The 24,077-nt window shown below is 38.0% G+C and overlaps 3 protein-coding genes across 5 annotated transcripts; 1 reads left to right on the forward strand and 2 right to left on the reverse strand.

Annotated features, from left to right (window-relative positions):
• Positions 1-491: 491 nt before the first annotated feature.
• On the forward strand, positions 492-21,989 carry LOC113094731 (arginine-glutamic acid dipeptide repeats protein-like). Of its 3 annotated transcripts, none has more exons than XM_026260388.1 (17): positions 492-800; positions 1,655-1,703; positions 3,033-3,157; positions 3,298-3,397; positions 3,568-3,666; positions 3,815-3,895; positions 3,988-4,141; positions 4,294-4,386; positions 4,838-5,034; positions 5,121-5,297; positions 5,414-5,524; positions 6,110-7,248; positions 7,431-7,665; positions 7,969-8,659; positions 8,745-8,840; positions 9,899-10,076; positions 12,353-13,184. In XM_026260388.1, the coding sequence occupies exons 1-17, from the start codon at positions 775-777 to the stop codon at positions 12,384-12,386; spliced, it is 3,585 nt and encodes a 1,194-aa protein (XP_026116173.1). In that variant the 5' UTR covers positions 492-774; the 3' UTR covers positions 12,387-13,184. The 3 variants fall into 3 exon arrangements, with proteins under 3 accessions (XP_026116173.1, XP_026116157.1, XP_026116166.1); XM_026260372.1 differs by having other exon boundaries at positions 494-800; positions 8,745-8,885; XM_026260381.1 differs by lacking the exon at positions 12,353-13,184 and adding an exon at positions 21,767-21,989 and having other exon boundaries at positions 495-800; positions 8,745-8,885.
• perm1b (PPARGC1 and ESRR induced regulator, muscle 1b) lies at positions 13,410-20,241 on the reverse strand. Its single transcript, XM_026260433.1, has 4 exons — positions 20,094-20,241; positions 15,303-17,786; positions 15,099-15,215; positions 13,410-14,959 (listed from the first exon to the last, which is right to left on the reverse strand). Exons 2-4 carry the CDS (start codon positions 17,752-17,754, stop codon positions 14,892-14,894), a joined length of 2,637 nt encoding a protein of 878 aa, XP_026116218.1. The 5' UTR covers positions 17,755-17,786; positions 20,094-20,241; the 3' UTR covers positions 13,410-14,891.
• On the reverse strand, positions 21,790-23,130 carry LOC113094976 (RING finger protein 223). The gene is made up of 2 exons (XM_026260564.1): positions 22,887-23,130; positions 21,790-22,461 (listed from the first exon to the last, which is right to left on the reverse strand). Exon 2 carries the CDS (start codon positions 22,435-22,437, stop codon positions 21,802-21,804), a length of 636 nt encoding a protein of 211 aa, XP_026116349.1. The 5' UTR covers positions 22,438-22,461; positions 22,887-23,130; the 3' UTR covers positions 21,790-21,801.
• Positions 23,131-24,077: the final 947 nt, after the last annotated feature.

The raw sequence follows: 24,077 nt of genomic DNA on the forward strand, positions 1-24,077 counted from the left end.
TGATGAATGCTGGAGTATGATTAGTTGACAATTTTCTAAAATTGCATGGCTATAAAGTAATAGATCATGAAAGCATTACTTCTACAAATATTTAAAGTGACTTAAAATGGAACAAAACTAGTGGTAAAATAATGCTTTTGTTAAAAAAGGTTATAATGATTCACATAACAATTATTGTTATTCATATTATTTTATAAAAATTCACCGTCCCTCTTGTTAACAGTAAAGCTGTAGAGATGCCATCTAAGCAGACACGGCTGCATTTAAAGCGTCTTAATTCACTGAGCCGAAATAAATCCACCGTCTCCACAGTGGCAGTCCTTTGAATCTACATGCACTGTATTTATATCCTACAACCCACACACTGACTATACCAAGACGAGATTTGTTATTCTTCACTGTTCGTGCACGCTGAATTTTATCAAATATGAAAATGAATGCCATCAAGGCTAGAGTGGTTAAATTTATAGGGACATCTATATTGGTGTGTGAATGTTGACACGGGAGGATGGCCAAACACATCTCCCTGAAGCTGATCTCCATAGACAGCGGACACGAAGATGATCCCATTAGCGCTGGCTGCAGCGGCACATGCTCAGTTATGCTTGTTGATGGGGATCTCAGTAGGCTGTGCGTGAACACTGAGGTCATCGCCTGCGCTGAGGAAAAAATACTCAGCGCAGCCTCCATTTTGAGTAGTATGAAATAGAGGAAAGCATAGTTTTGAGCCGCTGCAGCAAACAAACTGTAAACACAAGCGAAGCAGCCTCTGTCATGGACGACCTGTTCAGTCCGCGAAGGTTTGTGGCTTCTTTTATTACAGATGTATGCTTTTGCGCGCGCCAGCGCTTTTTGCGACACCAGGAGTACTTCTGCATTCTAGTGCAAACCGAGATGATTTTGAACTTGACAGCTCGTCTCCCTCGGCCACACACACGCAAAGGCCAGCTAGGAGCCTGACGAGATAAAATGGGGCAGATGTTGTGTAGATAATGTTGCTGAATGTTAAGTATGTAATGCATGTTTGAACGCTGCACTGCTTTTACAAATGAGTTTTGTTCGTCTGTTCCGTAAATATTTGTACAGGAAATTGTTTTGGCATATTTCTTTCGCCCAAAATGATTACACAGCGAACGGTGTTTGTGCACGTCACACATAAGTTGAGCTTAATGATTTCGATTTGCACTGTGTTTGATTTTGCACGCAGCAACGAATTGATTTATGTGTAAATATATGAACTGGACGGCCCAGCCTCCGTTTATATAACCTTTGGAGGGAATGGAGAAGTCAGACGCTGATTGGCTGGTTATGCTATGTAGGCGGGATTTAGATTGATCATCTGCACTGCTGATAGGCAAATCACTTTCTATGATTAACACTGAAAGGAAGCGATTTAAAAGGGTGGAAAACAGCGACATGAAACAGCTCCAATGACAGGGACTTAAGTTTTTTTTTTTTTTTTTTACTTAGCATTTTTCTTTTAAATATGGTATTTGTATTCATGTTTTGTTTATTACAGGCGTAATATTTTTTAGTATTTACCTGTGGATTGTTGCCTGTAAGTATTGCTTCAGCCAAGAAATGTTAATGTAGTGATTGATTAATGTACTTGCACAGCCGTGTTTCATTAAATTAATAATATTTTGTCTTTCAGGCAGCTGAACAGCACACAAGGAGAGATTCGAGTGGGACCAAGTCATCAGGTAAAATGGTTACAAAGTGTTTCCAAAAGTATTTGATGATATGCAGTGTATTAAGTTGCAGTCAGTAATTATTTTTGATAATTAAAAAAGTTTTATAAAGAATGCTATATCGTCCCCTTGGAATTATAAGGTACTCAAAATTGAGTTATTCACATATTCTTATTCTGTGTCAATTTATTTACATCATGTGATAGATTTTTTTAAATGTTCTGTACATTATGGGACTTTAAAAACAAAAACTAAAAAACAATAAGGTTCTATCTACACAGTCGAATGGAACACAAAAACCTTGAAGCTCAATATCTCAAAACAACTCGAAATGCAGATAGAACCTTATAATTCCAGGGGGACGATATGTCAACATGTCTCTGGTCTGGAAGAGGCAACAGCCAAGCTTAAAGTTTAAAACCACTGGTAAATTGTAATGTTAACAATTTACTGAGTGTACCTTTTAAAGTGTTCATTTAAGCTACTCACCCTCAAGTCATCTTAAGTGTATTTGACTTTCTTCTTTCAGACAAATCCAGTCGGAGTTATGTCAAAAATTGTCTTTGATCCTTCAAGCATAAGTGCAAATGAAGGGAAATAGAAAGCTTCCATCCTTAATAAAAAGTGTCTCACATGGCTCCGGGAGGTGAACAAAGGCCTCCTTTAGCGCATCAATGCATTTTTGTGAGAAAAATAACCTTATTTAAAATGTAATAATCAGTTTAATCTAGCTTGTGCTCGCTGTTGTAAATGGAAGCAGTTCCCGGTGGATAACATATAGAGGTGGGCTTTGTGCATGCACCGCTCCGAAGTGACGCATGCGGAAATGCAGTGGAGAGATCAAAACAAAACAATGGTCACTAATTAGAAGTACAAAATTAGGATTTGTAAAGAAGCCACGCTAAACTCATACGTCCTTCCTCCGGAACTGCTTCCGTTTTGCAACTGCTGGCTCAAGCTACATTAAAGTGGTTTATTTTGTTTTGAATATGGATATTTTTCTTACAAAAACACATTGATTCGCTACAGGATGCCATGGTTCACCCCCAGAGACCTTTGTTCACCCCTGGAGCAGTATGAGACACTTTTTATTATGGATGGTCACTTTTTATTTAACTTCTTATGGTCTGATGCACTGCAACACCCGCTGAATGCCATTAAACAGCTTTAAAGTTCAAAGACAATTCTTAATATAACTTTGACTTGATTTGTCTGAAAGAAGAAAGTCATATACACCTACAATGACTTGAGGGCTAATTAAATATTTGGGTGAACTAACCCTTTAAAGACCTTAATTAAACTGTTATCTTTTATTTTTAACCATTATATTATCATATGCAGGCCAAACTACCTGAATTACAGCCGCCCCCTGCTCATAGAACAGAGTCTGTAACAGGAAATGAGGAGCTGGTGTGGGCACCGGGGGTCAATGACTGTGACCTTCTCATGTACCTACGGGCTGCCAGGTAATGGCTGCTTGGCTTGATGCCAGTTTCCATTCACCGTTTTGAGGGTGTTTCTAAAAATGGATCTTGAGGTGTCTGTGGATGGTGTGTAATTCAACATAATCTTCTGCATTTTTGTTCTGTGTTCTCTGAATAAACAGGAGCATGGCAGCTTTTGCAGGGATGTGTGATGGCGGTTCAACGGAGGATGGTTGTCTTGCAGCTTCCCGGGATGACACCACATTAAATGCTTTAAATACGGTCAGTGCTTGTAATTTTTATCGTAAAATAAATTTTCATCACTAGTATCTTTGATGTAATTGAATTGAAGGCAGTGAATATTTCTCAAAAATAAACATTACTTTTAATCTCAACTTTAATTAATTTGCTGTGCAACTAGGGTATGTAATTTTATTTTGCTTTGTGCACAGCTCCATGAAAGCCAGTACAACGCAGCAAAAGCCCTGCAGTGTCTGGTGAAGAAACCAGTTCCAAAACTCATTGAGAAGTGCTGGTCAGAAGATGAAGTGGTGAGAAACTAAATCTGTATTTTTCACTTCTAGCTTGACATTTGTCACTGATATAGCCTAGTAATTCCTAGTTGAATGATATTATATACTAGAACTTTTCAAAAAGTCAAAGTTAAGATTTCTATCTGTTATTCATGTTCAATTACAGAAACGGTTTATCAGAGGTCTCAGACAGTATGGAAAAAACTTCTTTAAGATCCGTAAGGAGTTACTTCCTAGTAAGAAAACGGTATGGAAACCTGCCTTTTTAAATCTAATTATACATGTGTGTTAGCTTCAGTCTTTCATTATATTTAGTTTTTTACATATTTGTCATCTCAGGGTGAGCTTATCACTTTCTACTACTACTGGAAGAAAACTCCCGAAGCCATGGCGTCACGACCTCATCGGCAGCAGAGAAGGCAGCCGGTGTCTCGCAAAGTGAAAACTCGCAACGCGACAGCTGCAGCCAATGCAACATCTCACACTTCTTCCAGTGAGTGTGGCACTATGCACCATATGTCTGTCCATTTATTGCAGACTGTCAAAACATGATTGCAGATCTTATGTAGTTATAATTTAAAGGCAGTAACTCCACAAGAAGTAATGTTATTCATTTATTTGTGTTTTCTGTCTCCCTTCCTGTAGTGGAACTTAGTTCTGCAAGTGAAGATGATCTGGACAGTGAGGATAGTGAGCAGAGTGGCAAAGGTCAAGCCTGCAGTCACTGTCTGACCACTAGTAAGTGTTTCACCCTTTTCTATTTCAAAAGAAGGCTCAAAAATAGTCGGCCACAAAACTATTTACAACATTGATAAGAAGAAGCAGTGTTTTTAAACAGCAAATCAGCATATCAGAATGATTTCTGAAGGCTTATGTGATACCTGAAGACTGGAGAAGAATTCAGCTTTGCCATCACAGTAATAAATAATATTTCTGAAATAGAAAACAGTTAATTTAAATTGTCACAATAATAGTTCTTAATTTATTTTTAATAAAAAAATGCAGTCTTGGTGATCATAAAATACTTTAATTTCAGCAAACCTTTGAAAGGTAGAATATATTAAGTTACAGAAGTAAAATAGGTTGCAAATATCAGTTAACTTCGACATTAACCATCAACATTTTAACTCTTCTAACTTCTTTATATACCTTGAACTTTTAGTATGACTCACACAAATGTTTCTTTCAGACTCCAAAGACTGGCATCATGGAGGGAGAGACAACGTCTTGCTGTGCTCTAGTTGCCACTCTCATTTCAGCAAGCATCGGCGCCTGCCACCTGTTCCCAAACCAGCAGATCCACCCTACCTCTTCAAACCTGTCAGAGAAGAGGAAGAGGGAGTCAGACATGGGATGAAGACCCGACGGAGCCGGGTTCCACCACATGTAGATTTATCTTCCACATGAGCTGTGCTTAGGGTGATGTAAAGAGTAGTTTGCTTAATTTAGCCTTCCTTTGTCTCTACATGTAGATGTCATCACTTCGGAGTGGGCGCAACAGACCAACTGGAAGTCCAGACAGGAGCATGTCTCCAACCCTCGAGGATGTGCGATCTAATGGACAGTCCCCCAGAGCCAGTTCCACTGCTATGGCAACCAGGGCTTCCAGCTCTGATATCAAGAATGGAGTGGCTGGGAAGACCAGCAAGGTAGTGATAAAAAGGAACCTGCTCAGTTTAGAGTTTGTAAAAAAGTGCACAGCTGTATATTAATCCATTTTGTGTTGTTTAACCTTTTTATTTCCTTTTTTTTTCTTAAACTTTAGAAGATAAAAGTAGAGGCGTCTATTGTAAAGGGCGTGAAAAGACAGAGAGAGTCAGGAGCTCCAGATGCTGATGAGCCTGAAAGGAAAAACATGAAACGACCTAAGAATCAGGTAAGGGTATTTTATGTTGGATACTAATTGTGCATGTTCATGTCTACCTATTTTTACATTTAGATTATTTAAAGATTCACTTACAGAACACAAAAAGACACTATATATACCGTATTTTTCGGAATTCAAGTTGCACTGGAGGATAAGTCGCATCAGTCCAAAAATACGTCGTGATGAGGAAAAAAACATATATAAGTCGCACTGGACTATAAGTCGCATTTATTTAGAACCAATAACCAAGAGAAAATATTACCGTCTACAGCCGCGAGAGGGCGCTCTATGTATTCAGTGTAGACTACAGGAGCACTGAGCAGCATAGAGCGCCCTCTCACAGCTGTAGATGGTAATGTTTTCTATTGGTTCATTTCTCTTGGTTCATTTCTCTCGGTTCATGTCAAATTAATTTTGATAAATAAGTCGCACCTGACTATAAGTCGCAGGACCAGCCAAACTTTGAAAAAAACTGTGACTTATAGTCCGGAAAATACTATATATATATCTCGTTTCAGCTGTAACTGATAATAATGTCTATCCATATAATTCTGCCATGATGTCTAGATTTTAAGTAGTGTATCTCTAATCCAGGAGGGTCCTGATTCTCCATCAGAAGGTGAGGGTGAAGGCGAGAGCTCCGACAGCCGCAGCGCCAATGATGATGGCAGCAGTGACACTAAAGACATTGATCAGGACAACCGCAGTTCCTCCCCCAGCCTGGCCAGTCCCCTGCAGGCCAACGAAAGCGACTCGGACTCCCCAGCACCACCCCCTGCACCAGGCCCAACCCCAAAATCCCAGCCGCAACAGCCTGCTGAGACCCCAACAACACATGCCCCATCTGAAACACCACCATCTCCTCAGCCCTCTCTGCCTGTGTCCTCATCCGAACCTTTACCTGGAACTTTTACCACCACCTCGAAGGCACCATCCATAGAGGTTTCCCAGGAGGTTCCATCTCCAACCACTTTCAGATGTGGTCCCAGGGGACCTGAACCCCCCACCTCTTATTCAAACTCCTCGTCTCAGTGTCCAGGGCAGGGGCAGTCATTCCCTGTGCCGCCCCATTATCAGCACAATCCAGATCAGCTGCAGAATCCTTCATCTGGGGCAAATCAGCCACCAGGGTTTGCTTCCAGACCATTGCACCTTCAAAAAGAGAGCCCTCTTCCTCCTCTTCCCCCTACAGCAGCATCCCAAATCAAGCCCCCTCCGACCACTCCAATTCCACCTTCTCACAAGCAGCCCCCTCACCTTTCTGCACCTCCACCCCATTTTCTGCAGATTCACCCTAATCTTCCTCCACCTCCTGCTCTAAAACCGCTTGCTTCCCTGCCCTCACAACACTTGCCTTGTTCCCAGCCTCCTCCATTGCATATAATTCCACAAAATCACCCTGCTCAACCTTCCGTTCTGATTCAGTCGCAGAGCCAGCAGGTCAAAGGTCATACTAGTGGTGCCCCTCCAGCTGCAGAAAGTTCTCACCCATTGCTTCCTCAAAATAGTCCTGCAGCTCAGTCCACTGCTTCATTCCCTCTGTATGCTTCTCCGATCCCTGCCCATCAGCCCTCCACATCCTCCTCAGCAAGCACTCCTGTTGGACAGGCTCATATCAAAGAGGAGCCAATTGATGAGGAGGAGGAGTGTGACAGCCCGCCTCCCCCTCGCAGAAGTCCCTCTCCAGTACCGACAGTGGTTGACATACCCAGTCACGCAAGTCAGTCAGCAAGGTATAGAGATCACATTTGTAAATACTTGAAATTTGTAATAATTTTTAAATTAAAAATATACAAAAAAGGTTTCCCAATGTAGTACCCTAAATGTTTTTATATTCTAACAAAATGCTGTTCAGTAAGATGCAAATAACTGTGTAATTCAGCATACAAAGTAAGTTCTCTTTTGTCAATTGCAGATTCATCAAACACCTCAACCGAGGTTACAACTCCTGCTCTCGCACAGACCTGTACTTTACCCCATTGGCCTCTTCAAAACTGGCCAAAAAACGAGAGGAAGTTGTTGAAAGATCCAGAAGAGAAGCAGAGCTGAGTGCTCGACAGGGACGAGAGAGAGAAAGAGAAAGAGAGCGTGAGAGGGAGAGAGAAAGAGAGCGGGAGCGAGAAAGAGAGAGAGACTCTGATAAAGCCTCTGTAAGTACACGTGGCACTTACTTTTGAATTTGATGTTTCAGAAAAACTATATATATATCTATATATATATGTTTATGTTTGTTAATTTATTTTACAATTTCTATTGACTGTAATGTGAAATGTCATGCAGAAATATTTTTATCCTTTTACGCCTACAGTGTTTAAAATTGTATATAGGTTGCCAGTTACAGATCTGCTTTTGTTTACCAATTTTGATAAAGATCTCTTTTTAAAGAAGTTCATAATATTAATTTTTTTTTTTTGCTCTTTTATAAAAAAAAAAAAAATTTTTTTTTTACATAGCGTGCTTCAAGCTCATCCCATGATGGCCGAATAAGTGACCACCTGCTTGCTGCCCATGTGCAACCAGGCCGTCCATCATTCGAGCCTCCTCCCCCCACCACCGTGGCTGCAGTTCCACCATATCTCGGCCCTGACACTCCAGCCCTCCGCACACTCAGCGAGTACGCCCGCCCCCACGTCATGTCGCCCAACAACCGCAACCATCCTTTCTTCATGCCACTTGGGCCGGGTGAGCACCTGCTAGCTTATCACATGCCAGGGCTGTACGCAGCAGACCCAGCCCTTCGAGAGCGAGAGCTTCGTGAACTTCGAGAGAGAGAGATCCGAGAAAGAATGAAGCCCGGATTTGAGGTGAAACCACCGGAGTTGGAGAACCCACTTCATCCATCAGCAAATCCCATGGAGCATTTCGCCCGCCATGGAGCCCTGCCTCTCCCTCATGTGGCTGGACCTCACCCCTTCGCTCAGTTCCACCCAGCCATGGAGCGCAGCATAGCGGCACCCCCTCGGCCGGAAATCAGCTACGCTGAGCGTTTGACAGCTGAACGGCTCCATGCTGAAAGGATGGCCTCTGTTGCTGCTGGTGACCCTGTTGCACGGCTACAGATGCTTAATGTTACACCACACCACCACCAGCACTCACATATACACTCCCATCTTCATCTGCACCAACAGGACCCTCTCAATCAAGGTGAGAACTTCAGCAAAATATGTTAAGTTATTTAGATCACATTTTTTAAGAAAGTAAATGGAAAATCAATGCTTTTGTATTTCAGGCCAAGGGCCTCATCCTCTGGTGGACCCATTGGCTGCTGGGCCCCCTCTGGCACGATTCCCCTACCCACCTGGTGCCATCTCCAACCCCCTACTCAGTGAGTTATCCCATGAGCATGAAATGCTCCGCCACCCTCTGTTTGGTGAGTCACCAAATAGACTCCCCATTTCACGTGTAGTATTAAAGAAAGTTTCAAGTTAATTCTGAATAATTAACATTTCCAACCCATAAAGCCAGGCCTAAACAATGTCCACTGCTGAGCAGTGAAACATCCTGCCCTTTGATTAGACATATCACATCACCTGCATGAAGTCACTTTCTTAAAGTAAAATAAAATATTACTCTTTCAGTAGCCAATAAGAATGTAGTACATTGAGCTCCTTTTAACACATTTAACCATGTTTAAATCAGTTCTTTGGAATTAATATTTAAGATTTAATATTATTTATATTTAAGTCTATGACATTTTTTGATCTTAAAAGTATTGTCTTAAGATAAAGGCTACATTTATTTGATCAAACATGTATTTGTTTTACAATAACTGTTTTTAATTCTAATATATTTAAAAATCTAATTTATTCCTGTGGCAAGGCTGAATTTTCAGCAGCCATTACTGCAGTCTTAAGTGTAACATGATCCTTCAGAATTCATTCTAATATGCTCATTTGGTGCATAAGAAATATTTTTTTTAATCATAATCAATGTTGAAAACATTGCATCTTAATATTTTTGTGGAAACAGTGATTTATTTTTCCAGGATTCTTTGATCAATTGAAAATGAAAAGAAAGGCAATTATTTGTTTTTAATATCACTTTTAATTAACTTAATGCATGCTTGCTTAATAAAAGTAATACATTCTTAAAAAAAAACACATACCCCAAAATTTTGAAACTGTACTGTATAATTTAATAATGATACAAACATTGAATGTCCCTCCCTCCAAATGAAAAAGTGTCTATGTATTACATCTGGCCTGTCTTTTGCTGATGATAATAATCATTGTGAATTTCATTACTCAAATAGCCAAAATGGCTATGTTATGCAATAATGTTTGTCAACCCGTTGTTGCTTTATTGTTGCCTCACAAGACCATTCAGCACCTACATACACATTACAGTAACTGAAGTAAGATATTCTCTCTCTTTCTTTAATAGGAGCACCATTCCCCAGAGAGTTACCAGGACCCCTGGCTCCTATGTCTGCTGCGCATCAGTTGCAGGCAATGCAGGCACAGTCAGCAGAGCTGCAGAGGCTGGCACTGGAGCAGCAGTGGCTACATGGACATGCACACTTACATAGTGCTCCTCTCCCAAGCCAAGAAGACTACTACAGGTGAAGCACAGAGACCTTAATGTTCTGTTCATGTTTAAATAAGATGTTTTGATGTAAGATTGCAAAAATATTTGTTCATTGAATTAGCATGTACAGAAAATTATTTAAAATAAGACTGGGAACATAAAGTAAAACAAGTTGACTACTTGTTGTCACAAGTTTTGGCAGTGACAAATTTTGTTTTGCAAAGTTTACTGCTTAAAGGGGTCACATGAAGCTCTTTTAAAGATTATTATTTAGTGTTTTTGGTATAACAGAATATGTTGACATGCGTTAATGCAAAAAAAAAAAAAACATACATTATACATTAGATTATTGTAGGTCCTCTATGCCAGGGCTCTCACAAATGGTTTGGCCAATCACTGCAAGCACTCAGCGTAAATGTAACACCCCTTTACATAATAGTGAACTTCCTCTTTCAAAATAAATGTAAAGACCGTTAATAATGTCCTTAGTTTTACCATCATTTCAAGCCCGTGATGAAGCTCGCTTGTGTTTGCAGCACACAAGCCACAGACGGTTAAGACAGCTGTCTCTCTCTCTCTCACACACACACACACACACATAACGCGCAAAACTCTGAATTTCAACATTCAATAGCAAATACTTAAACTAATAACAAAGCATACTTCGATTAGCTCTTTCAGAAGCATCATATTGTCGTAGCAAAGTCAGAATGATCTCCTCTCCTAGGTTCATGAAACGGTCGTCCATAAAATGCATTACTGTTAAATGTATAGGTTAAATGTGGGCTTTATAAGCTAACTAATAAATGTTATTAGATAAGATAACATATCTAACGTTAGCTATGATGGGAAAAAGCAGGTGATCATTATCTGGCACAGTTACAATTCTTTTTATGGATATAAAAAAATAATTAGGCAGACTAAACTAATGATTGCCTACTCTAATTATAGTGTACTGTCTACAGGAATCAATCTTCTGAAATGGCAGGACCATTTCATAATTTAAGAGTTGTGTCCAAGCAGCAACCTCCCGCTCTCTCTCGTGAAGCCAACACGGAAGTGACTAAAACTATTTCATGTTAAAGTTTAATAAAGAGATTGATGGAGGCTGGCTGCAAAAGGGGGTAAATCCCCTAGACTCCCCATGTTAAAATGCCCAACTTTGCAGCAGAAGTGTGTCCACTTGAGTGACAGGTGGATTGCCGCTGCTGTCCATGCAGTCGAGCTAGGTGGGCATGGTTTCAGCAACCAGCTTCCACCTCTTTGCCCATTTTCAATTATCCGGGAGCAGAGCCATCCTTTGCCGACCCGGGGCCTGGTGTGAGGTAGGGAGTCGGGCATCCATTGGTCCATTCGCGATCGTGTTCCGGGGGGGTGGGGGTCCCCCTCTGTCTGTTAGTAGAGTGATGCGCTGCCATGATGGCCCCTACTTTAAGTTTCAAAAACACTCTTCTGAAACTTACGGGTGAAATCATGGACACTACATCCATGTTTTTATACAGTCTATGGTTGTTTCTAGTGGCATATTAAACTAAAGATTGTTGATTTTGCTGTCCCACACATTGTGGTAGACTAGTTATTAGTTATTATTTTAAATAATAAAAGAAATAGCCTACATCACTACTCTTTGTTTTAAATATATAGTATATTATTGTATGTTTTTAAATTTAAGTCGTTAGTTGTTGTATTTACCTTCAGTATAGGGCAGTCAAATGAGAAGTTCTGGGGACGTGGTTGATTCGGTCAGCTCTGCAGCAGTTTGGGCGGGAGTTTGATTCTACCCCACACCACTACTGCGCAGACTCTGGCTCCAAATGACGTCATTTACCCAAGATGGCAGCGGTCATTCTGAAATTCACTTTTCTTAATTGGAAGAAAGTGGAGATGTCTATTTTTTTATAGATTTTTTTACTGTCCATGGTAATGCTTGATAAAGCAGGTTTGTGAGGGCAGTGTTTTTTTTAATACAGTGTTAACGGGGAGACTGCTATTTTTACAGCTCCAAATGCGGCACCTTGTGGCAAAGGATGAATTAGCATTTTCATTCAGACCAATGCGAAAAGACCAACAACTGGGTGGGCAATATGCTAGGCTTGGGATTCGTTTTTAAAATGACTCCTTTAAATCATACAGAGTTGACTCTTTCTTTTGAGAGACAATAACTTTATACATGGTGCACTTTCTATTTTAAAACTTTGCAGGATGTTTTCATTCATTTAGAGCTGTTACACTGCATGAAAGGTAATCTTAAAAAATCCATAATAGGGGCACTTTAATTGACAAAGTGTTGTTCTGTTGTCTCTTTGACAGCCGTCTGAAGAAAGAGGGAGACAAGCAGTCCTGAAATGAACAAATCCTCCACTGTGGATTACTGAGTGATTCTGTGTTCAGGGTATCAGACCTTATATTTCAGAAAACCCAGCGTGGGTTTATCCCTCTTTTGGCTCTTATAGACGTTTGACCGACTCCTTTGTGCTGTAAGAAAGAACTATCCTTTTGAAGCACACTGAATTTTCTTTCCTTGCATGAACACCATTTAGAAATTTCTGTAATTTAGAAGTTTCTGTAGGAAATTAAGTTCCCATGTAATGTCATTATTGTGCTAAAAGCACAATATTATAGATTTACTAAGTATTTGAAAAGTGCTGTCCAATATCCAGAGTTTATCACAATTTAGTTTCAAAGATTATTGAAACACTCGTTTAAAGATTGTAAATATTATATGTTTAAAATAATATATTAACTGTTGAAATTGAAAAGTTGCAATGATAGATTTGGATACAAAAACTTCAGATGACCTGTGTGCAAGAAGTGCATGCTTTACATACTCTGTCCTTCCCTTTCTCTGACAGTCTCTTCATCTTTACCTCAGAGTGCTCATCAATATACAGTAAAACCCACATGTAGTAAACTCTACAATATCTTATTCTTTCAGCAATTTAGCTTTTTTTTATTTAATAATGTAGACCACATGCAGGCTGAGTACTAGTATGATGAGTGCAGTGTGTCTAGCTCTGCAGAACAGTCGCTTCACTGCCATGGTCATACGATGCTGTAGAAGAATGATCAGACCTATAGTCACCTGCTCGCAGTGTTTTCACATTTTGATAAAGCAGGTCAGTTCATGGGTAACCCTACTTGGCACAGAAGTTTAGTTAGTTCATTTATAAAGAGGTACGTGCACTTAGCAATAAAATGCATATGGCATATCTGGGCATATCTGATGGTATCCTCACTACCAGCTTCAATCCTAGCATGTGCACTTGGCCAATTAAACATCTCATTTTCATAGTCATGATGGTTGGGAAAGAGCACAGCATTCTCACAATAAGATGGAATACATTATAAACACAATAGAGAGAGAGAGTAATTTTGTGATGGTTTAATGCAATACAAGTGTATTGTTGTGCACTACTATTAATTGTTAAAATAACAATAGAAAACATGAAATGGAGTGCCATTGTTTTGTATGTGTTAAAGCAGACAGTTGAAGAGTGTTATCTGTTAATGCCGTTATTGGAACTTTGATGGGTCACTTTTTTCCAAAACTGCCAAAAAGTCATTATTTTCTTCAAGTTAACACTAAATATTTGCAGTAGCATTTTACAAAGTATATGGATATTTTAAATGGGAATTATATTCTAATTTTAGTATCCATGTCTTTATGCATACTTGTCTTCACATGCACAGTATTGTCTGGTTGCAATTACCATACAGTTTTTGGTAGCACTTTATTTTACAGTCCTGTTCCCCATGTACATACTATGTACTTATTATAGTAATTACAATAACTATGTAATAACTAGGTACTAACCCGGAACCTACCCCTAAACCTAACCCTACCCCATGTAGTTACCTTGTATTACCATAAATTTCTTAGGTAAATACACTGTAAGTACACTATAAGTACATGTAAGTACACATACTGTAAAATAAAGTGCAACCCAGTTTTTTTTTAAACTTTCATTTCAATGATAAATGCATGATTATTACAAACAGAATCATTTTTACTCATCCATTAACAGATTAACTCAGATATTTTCATTTTTTTTTTCATCAATGCATTTTCTTTTAGTAATATACTGTATATTAATTAGTTTTTGTAAGCATAATTTTTTGGGGCTGTTTTATATACATTTGTCACACTGACATCAGTCTTTGCTTATGTCTTATGGAAATATTTGACATTCAGCAGCAGTCGTATTTTTCTGGCACTTTCTTATACCTCCTTAACTTCCAACTATATTTTATGTGCAAATTTATATTCTTCATGAAACAACTCAAATCGGTTTCTTCACTGAAAAACTATATTAACTTTTTCTTTTCTTTTTTTGGCCAAATGAATTTTTTTTTGCATTTAATAGATACATCTAGAGTGATTATCAGTGAAAATGTTTTTTATATGAACACTATAAAATAGTTTACTTGTGAATAACATAAATATGTATAGCACAGCTTGAGTCCTGAATATAACTGACGCAAAACTTACCAGTTGTCATTTCTGGTCCATATCAACATAATATCTAAAGCAATATATGTCTTCTAACTAAACATGTGTTTGTACGGAGAACCCCCCCCCCCCCCCCCCCCCCGAATGTTTCCTCCTTTGTTTTGTATGCTTTTCTTTAACAAAATTGTCCTTTGATGAGATATTTATTGATTGAACACCTATTTTGTAACATGGATATATTAAACATGAAAATATTAGACTGTTAGTAAATATGGAATAAGATCTAACATGTGTATTTACTAAAGTGTTTGTTGTGAATCTGTGCAAAATTAACCCTTTCCTGTACACTGGCCCCTTGTGAGAAATCCTCAGAAAGCTCTAATACTAGATTTTTATGGTTCATCCTTCTTTTACATATCGCCGCAAGTACTGGATGGCAGATATCGCGCTCACGTTTGCCAGAAGAGCTGAGAAATAATAGAGGGAAAAAGGATCATGTTAATTTTGTGTGCTCATATTATCTGAATAAACTGCCTAATTTAATATGTAACAGCCTGATCATTGTGTCTTATTACACAAATCTCTTTATCAGCATGCTGGTTTTACCTGCTTTCCACATGTCTGTAGATTGTGGGTTGCTTGACTTTAGTACCCAAGACGCAAAAGCAATGCAAACAAGGCACATGTCTGTTTGCTTTAATGAAAAAAGAATGCAATCTCTATCTGTAAACAGAATTTTGCAATGTTAGACTTGACATTTTCATATCTATTTAATCTACAAAAACAAAAATACATGCTCTAAGAATGTACCTGTGTCTGCAACCGTTGCCCCAACACGTATCTGATGTTCTGTCACTTGTCCAAGGGCCTGGTTCTCTAGAAAAAGCTCCGGAAGCTTTGGTTGAGCTATAGAAGAACTTGTAGTTCTTGTTCTATAACCGTAGACGGTGTCAGCTGTCTTGGGAAAACCCCAAGAGGTGGCCATCCTACACCAGGTCCTTCCCATTAAAAGGTTGGTGCGTCTCAAAGACAGGTTTCTCCAGGTTCTAGTGATAAAGCAAATGTTTGATGTGTCAGAGGGCTTTGCACATCTCATAACTCTGATTGGGGCACTCTCGTCTTCACAATCCGACGGTATCACCTCTTCTACCTCTGGATAGTCTAGGTCTTTCACCACTGAATGAGAAGAGGAATAAACAGGAACCAGTGTTTTCTCACTCTTTGTTGAAACTTGAATTGAAGGAAAGAGAAAATTCCCAACTTCAAAGTCTGAGAAGAAGTCATCATAAGTCTCAGCCACAGATAAGTTCTGTGAAAAACAAAGTGAAGTGCTTCTATCTGGGTTCCAAGTCTGGTGTTGCTCTGCTTCGGTGTCACTTCCCAAAATGTCGAAGAACGTCTGCAGACACTGATTGTCTAGAATATCAGAGATCGATAAAACTGGTGAAGGCGTTGATCTCCTTGTGCTACAATGGTCCAGTAGAAAGGCATTCATGTTCTCGCCCTCTTTAGCTTTTAGAAATATGTCTTGCATCTCTGCTTCTGTCTCTGAATACAAAAATAATGAGGGATCACTCTCAGGACACAGCTTCACCATCTCTTTTGATTCACTCCGCCAAGTTTCTTCTGATTCCATGCCAGACTCAAGAAAACTTTGGGTCTGCTCTTTTCCTTCAAGGGGTTCAGGGCTAGGGTTTGCACTTGCATGAAGAAGCTGTAGAAACTCTTCATCGAAATCAGAGTAAGCTGAGAATTCACAGCTCGACCGGTCTGGTTTAGAGTCATCCAAATGTGTGAAATAGTCTGAATCTGCTGCGTCGTCTACAAGGCCATCTTCTAAACTATCCTCTTTAGATTCCACCTCACCCCTATCTAGAAGATGAGTGTTGACAGTGACCACAGGGCTGCTTTCTTCTGGAATTATGTTTTCTGTCCTGTTATTGGCTGTTCTAAGCTGCAAAATATCATTTATTGTCAGTTTTTCCATTTCATCCCAAAAGGAGGAAATGGCAAATATGGGTGGAGTTGGACCTGAAGTCTTGGCACTGTTACTAGAGGACTGTGTCTCTTGGGATACTTCTCTATTATTGGACTTTCCCAAGGGCTCTTGCTGTTCTGTTTTTTCTTCTTTAGTATCTGAAGGAGCAGTGGGTTTAGAGGCACCTAGAATAAATCTGGGACTTTCCACCTCTGTGTCAATATTAAAGTGGCTTAAATGATCAGTTGTATGTTGACATTCAGAGTTAATTTCTACTACGGATTTGTCATATTTATCACACACTGCGCTTTCATGATCACAGTACTGTGGCAAAGAGCCAGTGAGATCTTTAAACATGGTCTGTGGCATCTGTTTGGGGGTTAAAAGTGAAGTTAGAGAGTCGGCGGGATTTTTTTCTAATTTTGCTTCTGGCATTTCTGTCATGCTTTCCTTTTTTAGACTAATAGGATGATCCTCAGATGATCCAGTGGGCAAAATACATTTACTATCTTCGAAATTTTGAATATTGGGTGAGTAAAAAGAAATATTTTCTTGTTCAAATGTCTCCTGCGTTATTTGTCTCTCAGTAGTTTCATTTGGTTCTGTATTGTTATTTAAGGAAGAGCACTTCTCCATCACTCCGGTATTCTGTCTGAAGTTTTTAGAAGGTTTTTTTTTTTTTCTTCTTTTTTTTTGGACTGAGGTGGGATCCTTTACTCTCAGACGGACTGGGCTGTCATTTACAGTCACAAACCAACGTTCCTTCTCTTTTTTGGCCACTGTTGAACAGTCTGTCATTTCAGTTTGCATTTCTATGCCATCTATACTCTTTTCATGCTTTATTTCAGAGACTGGTGTGTTTGTGGCTTGGCTTAATGTATTTTCACAGTTTCCTCTTAATTTCTCTAAGTTTAACTTCTCAGTCAGGTTGCCGTCTTCATATGTAGCCCCCGGTTCATTTGCTCCAGCATCGGACGTCTGCTCAGTAAACCTGGTATTCTGTGGCTCTGTATTAGAACTAGGATATTCAGTAAACTCTGAATTCTCAGATGTATGTTGTAATTTACATTCTACTACTTGATCTTCTTCACAAGGTTGGTCAGGGCTTGTTTGGGTGGGAACAGATGACACTGGGACAAGGGTTTTGTCATCATCAGTGTCACTGAAGCCAGACTCATCTAAGGCTGCAAGCTTAGCCTGCTGAACAGAACATTCCTCACTCTCTGTACAGAAACAGTCCCAGTCCTGCTCCGCTATCAGCACACTGTGGTCTAAGTCATCCATTGCAGTTGAGCTCAAAAGGTTTGGTATGACATCTAATAAAAAGATAGAAACAGACAATAATAATAATAATAATTTTTTACCAAAATATATACACTACCGTTCAAAAGTTTGTTGGTCAAAAGTTAATTTAATGCATCCTTGGTGAATTAAAATATTAATTTCAGCAAAAAACCCTTTGAACAGGAATCTATTTTATTTAGCTGATCAGTATAGACTGATCTTTCAATTCAGTTGTACAATTTTCATGTTTATTTTAATATAATAACCATCATTTGTACAAAAATTTGACCAACAAGAAAGGAAATTGATCTAGATGAGTTAAAGTTATCTGTTGGTTAAAAGTTAAAGGGGGGGTGAAATGCTATTTCATGCATACTGAGTTTTTTACACTGTTAAAGAGTTGGATTCCCATGCTAAACATGGACAAAGTTTCAAAAATTAAGTTGTACGTTTGAAGGAGTATTTTTGGAACAAGTTTCGGAATTTTTTTTTCGAGTATGGCTCTGTGTGACGTTAGATGGAGCGGAATTTCCTTATATGGGTCCTAGGGCACTTTTGCCAGAAGAGCGCGCGCTCCCGTATAGCAGAGCACTGAGAGCGCACAGGCATTCACTGATCAGAGCGAGAGCGTCGCGAAATGTCACAAAAGAAGTGTGTTTTTGGTTGCCAGGGCAAGACAACCCTGCACAGATTACCAAAAAAAAAAACAGCAGTAAGGGACCAGTGGATGGAGTTTATTTTTTACAGAGCATCAACGGATTTGTGCAAGTGTTTTTGTTTGTTCCCTGCATTTCGAAGATGCTTGTTTTACAAACAAGGCCCAGTTTGACGCCGGATTTGCGTATCGTTTATTTCTTAAGGATAATGCAGTCCCAACGAAAAAGGGTCACCATCGTGTGTTGGAACCGCATGCGGTGAGTAAAACTGCTTAAAATATCTCTGCCTCCTTGTTAATGCTTCCGCCTCCCCTGCTGGAGACCCGGGTTCGAGCCCCGCTCGGAGCGAGTCGTTGCTGCTGCTGCTCTCATTCAGTTTCAGCCCGTCACAGCTTCCAAACGCTCTCAACGCAAAATTAATCGCGCTCGTGATTCTTTAGCTCCGCCCACACGTCACGCCTACAGCGGCTCGTGTTTTTCCGGTAAAAATCGGTACAGACTATCTTTCTCTTATGAATATAATAAAACTAAAGACTTTTTGGAGTTATGATGGATGCAGTACTACTCTATAGGTACTCAAGGTTAACAGGATATTGAGTGATATTCACCGCCCCTTTAACATGAATGACAGAACCATACAAGACTTTATTATGGTTGTGAGAATTATTATTATTATTATATTTTTTTTTTTTTACACAAGTTACAAAATAAAATTGTAAGACTCAACTAAATAAAACTGTAAAAAAAAGAAATATATATATATATATATATTATTAGTTATTGGATAGTAAACATTTGACAGTGCACCACACACAAAACTAAAACGCAACACTGTACAGAAAACAAGTTTCAGTTGTTCAAAAGACAAAATTCCCCAGTATATATATTTTAAGTAGGCCATTCTAATCCAGCAGGTGAGAGCCCGAACTCCTTTTCCACAAATTAAATGAGAAATATACTTTTGTTTAGTAACTCAAATTCTGAAATGTTTATAAACAAAAACTGCTCAAATTGTCTCCAAAACCCCTGTGAGGATGATCTAGGTCTGACTGTAAGCTGACTCCAAAAACTCTGTACACAGAGTATTCAAAACAACTCACTGCAAGGTGATTTGTGTATTGAAATGTCAGTGAGAGGAAATAGCCCCACATAAAAAACAGCAGCATGATGTGTTGTTTGGGTGACTTGCCTTTGCAAATATTTTGCATGGTCCAGTTCCTTAGAAATGACCTGGATGTGTCTCTTGATGCCAAGAATGCCAATCATGATTTACAGCTTTTTAGTGGAAAACAGTCTTATCTTATCTAGGTTGTTGGGCATTGTTTTACAAACACACGTGGACACACATATAATCTTAGGATAATGCATTCAGCTATAGGCTCATTTACACTTTTTCTTTCCCAGGAACATCATAACTGTTTTGCAATTATTATTTGATCCAGTCTTTAGTTCTTTAGTATTATTTGATTAAATCTTTAGTTCTTTATTAAATTATAAATATTAATGATACCCTGTGCATCATGTCCTTTTTCACTGCGTACATGGTTAGGTATATTTGGTACAGTAGCACCACTACACACAGCACAGGCCAATGGAAAATATTTCCACAAAGTTCTAGCTCCGCAAACTCTGCATCCAGTCAGCTTCCATTAAAAAATCTCATTTCCTTTATGTTTTTCCTACCTTTAGTCGTTAGTTGTGCTTTCGAAACACTTCAGTGTTAAGTAACTTCAGTGTTGATCCGATACTGGCATGGTACACCTTCAAAAACTCCTCTGCCCTTGCGTGTGGGAAAGAGGGGCCCTACGTCCAGGTCTGTTATAAATAGAGCTATGTGTCTGATCACATGGAGGTGTGCATGTGTCCTGCATTCTCAGAGGGGCATTCCATTTCACATTTATAAATAGGGTTTCTCTGGGGAGATGGTACGAATCTGACACTGTTCAGCTAAGCTGCTATTCAGTAAAGGGTTAAATCCTTGAACAACACGCTGGATGGAAAATCCTTAGATTTTTTTCGGTTTTCGGGAAGTAACACTGTAAAAACATGTTGTGATCAATCTGTGGTAATAAAAGTCTGGCAGTGTTATATATTGTCATGAAGTATAACTGTAAATATATTAGAAGAATATTACTAGTATATTATTTAGTAAAATAAAAATAAAAACAGAAAAAATATCCTAGTGGAAAAAAAATACTACAAATACATTTACATATTTTTGTGCTTGATACAAATACCGTACAGTTGTACTTTTGGTATACTTAACTTGTCTACTTGAAGTCTGCTAAATAAATTTATCAACTAATTTCATGCTTAATGCACTTAAATCGTACAGAAGTAGTGCCGAGGTCAAACTAAAGATAAACTATGTGATTGTGCTAAAGTAGAACTAAAGCAAGTATACTTCAGGTACACTTTTAAGTATCTTGCATTTAAAGACTGATATTATACAGAAATCATACAATCTGTATTGATAGTGATAATAAAACCTATTTTAGCCTTAATATTAATAAATGTGCATTGTGCAATAAAGAAATACTCCAAGTTTCAAATATATATATATAGTCTTAAGTGGTATGACAATAGGTGTTAATGTATTTGAAGTATACTATTTAATATATATTTGAGATGAATAATGGAATAGTTTTAGGAAATAATTAATTTGCAATAAAAAATAATTTCATTTGGTGAAAATATACATACACAGACGTAGTGAGAAAATTTTATTTAAAAAGATATTTTGATACATTTGATTAAAATATACACATTTTTATATTTTACAAAATATATTTTCCTGTTAATACAACCATTTTAAAAACTCATTAGTCAATATACATGCTTAATTTATATATATATATATATATATATATATATATATATATATATATATATTTATATTTATATATATAAAATAGAAATTCAAATAAACCCAATAAATTGCAGGCTTATTATTTTACAAAACGTGCAAAGAGCTTTTAGAGGGTTCCAGACAACACAATCAAACCTTCATGCAGGATCCTATAAAAAAGTGTAAATTATAAAAACTGTTTTACCCTAATGTTTATTTTATTCATCCGTTTTAAACACAGAAAATAACTGTAAATATTTACAGCGACATTTAGGAAGTATGTGATATGACAATGAAATTCTGTGTAACAAATATTGAGTTTAAATGGCAAAGTAGATACATACAATACAGGTTTCCTGTCATATGAAGCTGTAAAAAGGTTGTGGCTGTGGTTTCATATTATCAGTCATGCTTTTAGACTTTTTCTTTTTCTTTTTTTCAAATTAATGAAATTTAAACTGTTTCCAGTTTTGAATAAAAACTTCCTGTGTCCACCTGTGTGTTTTAGGTACCGACTGTAGGTGTTGGAGGATGGAAAATAGGTCATGATTTTCTGAAGCATTGTGACATGGAGTTTGGGAAGAAAAAGCACTGGATGGGCCACAGTATAACGAATAAGACTACAAGAAGCACTATTATTAAGACAACAAGCCTCTTCCAGTTTCCATAAAAACCCAAGAATTGCAGCAGTCTGTGTCCACATCCCTCTCTTCTCTCCTCTCTTCTCGGCGTCTCCTCTGGTTTATGCTCCCCGATGTCAATGCAGACGCAGTTGGGTATCATAGGGTTTGAGTAGCACAGCCTCTTTCCATCTAGATAAACTTTCTCCACCTGTTGCTGGTCGCTTGGAAGTTGACACAAAACTTCCTGGCTGGTGTCCAGACCTGGAGGACCGTGCTCAGGCAGGGATGTTGACCGCCGACAAAGAGGGCAGGTGATCTGGGTACCCTCCTGCTCTGGTGAAATAGTCACAAAGCGAGACAGACATTCCAGACAGAAGGTATGGGTACATTTGAGAAGCTTCGGTGTCTTGAAGGTGTTGTCGTATGCACAAAAGCAGATTGAACACTCTGGACCAGCGTCCCAGGCATTGTCCTGGTCCTCACCAGAGACCAGTGTCTTGTGTTGGTGCCGTATTGAATTGGTACGTGATGCTGTAGATACTTCTGGTTCCTCCATCCTGTTGTGTGGTCAGAAGAAAATCTGAAATACAAAAAATGAATTCTTAAACTTAAAAGATATATGCTGTTGTCCTACTCTGAAAAATGTTGTAGAAACAGTTTTCACAACTGATATTTAATTTCCCCAAAAAATTATTAAGAAATTAATTTTTATTTTATAATTTGTTTATTTTTTGTAAACCAATTGCTGTAATTTTGATTCATTTCAAAAATATATTTTTTTAATAATGTCTACAAGTGTGGTTCAGGAAGTTGAATGAATGGCTAAATATGATTTAGAAAAACAGGTGAAACTCAAAATATATAGTCGATGCACTGATAAATGTATACAGTATATAGTTTATATAAACAGTATTTTATATATATATATATATATATATATATATATATATATATATATATATATATATATAGGGGCAGTGTGAAACGAAAAGAAAAACGTATTACCTTAAAAGAGGAATATGGTATTCTTCTTTTGATCTTGATGCTTTCTTCAATGGGGTCCAAATAAAGTCTGAAAAGTTGAAAAAAGTTCCCAAAATGTGTATTTCAATGGTCTTTCTCCAGACCTGTCTGTCTTGGTCTTCCAGTAAAGTGTGACTGCCTTCACCTGCTCTTCACAAGTTTGAATTATACTTCTGAGCTGTGACTCAAATATTAATCATTATCTTGTTCTCCCACTATCTCTCTCAGATCCTCAACCCCTCCTTCACACATACACACCATCTGACACATGTACCTGTGTAAATTACGGAAAAGCGGGATGGATGACAAGGACAGGGAAGTAGGAACTGGTTTTCTGCAGGATTAGATTACGCTTTGTCATCGTATACCTTTGTTAACGCAAGAATGACAAAGCATAACATGTTTTACCCAACTTTTGAAGCACATTCATTCACAGCATTGTGAATTATTTAGATTTTAATAGTTTTATCAAATGACAGTAGGTGGGTGCTGCAACTGAATATTTTGTATCACACATAAAAATGCCTGTATTTTTTAAAGTAATAGTTCACCCAAATTTAATAATCATTGTTTGCAGATCCTCAAGTTTCAAATATGAGATTCTTTCTTCTGATGAGCACAAAATATATTTTAAGGAATGAAGCTAACCAAACAGTTCGTAGTAGCCATTTGCTAGTAAAAAAATAATAATAATATATTTAAAATACTATAATATAATATATAAAATGTAATATTTAAACGTAAAATTTATTTCATATTTAGTTCAAATCTTTTCTTTTTTTAACTGACATATCGCTCAAGACTACAATTAAACTTTATTTGGAGTACTAATTCTATGCACATTTCTCAATATTAAACCTACAATTTTAATGTCACTACTGATGAGGATTGTATGAACTTAATAATATCAGTCTTTATTGCAAGATATTTAAAGTGTACCTGAAGTATACTTGCAATAGTTCCACTTTAACACAGTCAATGTACTTAAGGAAATTTTTAACTGGACTTCAGCACTACTTCTGCACAATTAAATTAGTTGTTCTAATTTAGCAGACTTTAAGTATACTAAAAGTACAAGTGCAGGGTATTTTTATTAAGCACATAAAGATGTCAGTGTATTTGTAGTATACTTGGAATGAAATAGATGTATTTCAAATACATTTAAGTACTTCC

This window comes from Carassius auratus, chromosome 6, assembly GCF_003368295.1.
Source record: "Carassius auratus strain Wakin chromosome 6, ASM336829v1, whole genome shotgun sequence".
Classification (NCBI taxonomy): Eukaryota; Metazoa; Chordata; class Actinopteri; order Cypriniformes; family Cyprinidae; genus Carassius; species Carassius auratus.

Coding starts and splice junctions, on each gene's coding strand:
- LOC113094731 (XM_026260372.1), top strand. CDS start 775: ATGGACGACCTGTTCAGTCCGCGAAG. Junction 3,667..3,814: donor GCTGGTCAGAAGATGAAGTG/GTGAGAAACTAA, acceptor GTTCAATTACAG/AAACGGTTTATCAGAGGTCT. Junction 3,896..3,987: donor TACTTCCTAGTAAGAAAACG/GTATGGAAACCT, acceptor TTGTCATCTCAG/GGTGAGCTTATCACTTTCTA.
- perm1b (XM_026260433.1), bottom strand. CDS start 17,754: ATGGATGACTTAGACCACAGTGTGCTGATAGCGGAGCAGGACTGGGAC. Junction 15,216..15,302: donor GGCAACGGTTGCAGACACAG/GTACATTCTTAG, acceptor TTCTGTTTACAG/ATAGAGATTGCATTCTTTTT. Junction 14,960..15,098: donor TACAGACATGTGGAAAGCAG/GTAAAACCAGCA, acceptor ATTATTTCTCAG/CTCTTCTGGCAAACGTGAGC.
- LOC113094976 (XM_026260564.1), bottom strand. CDS start 22,437: ATGGAGGAACCAGAAGTATCTACAGCATCACGTACCAATTCAATACGG.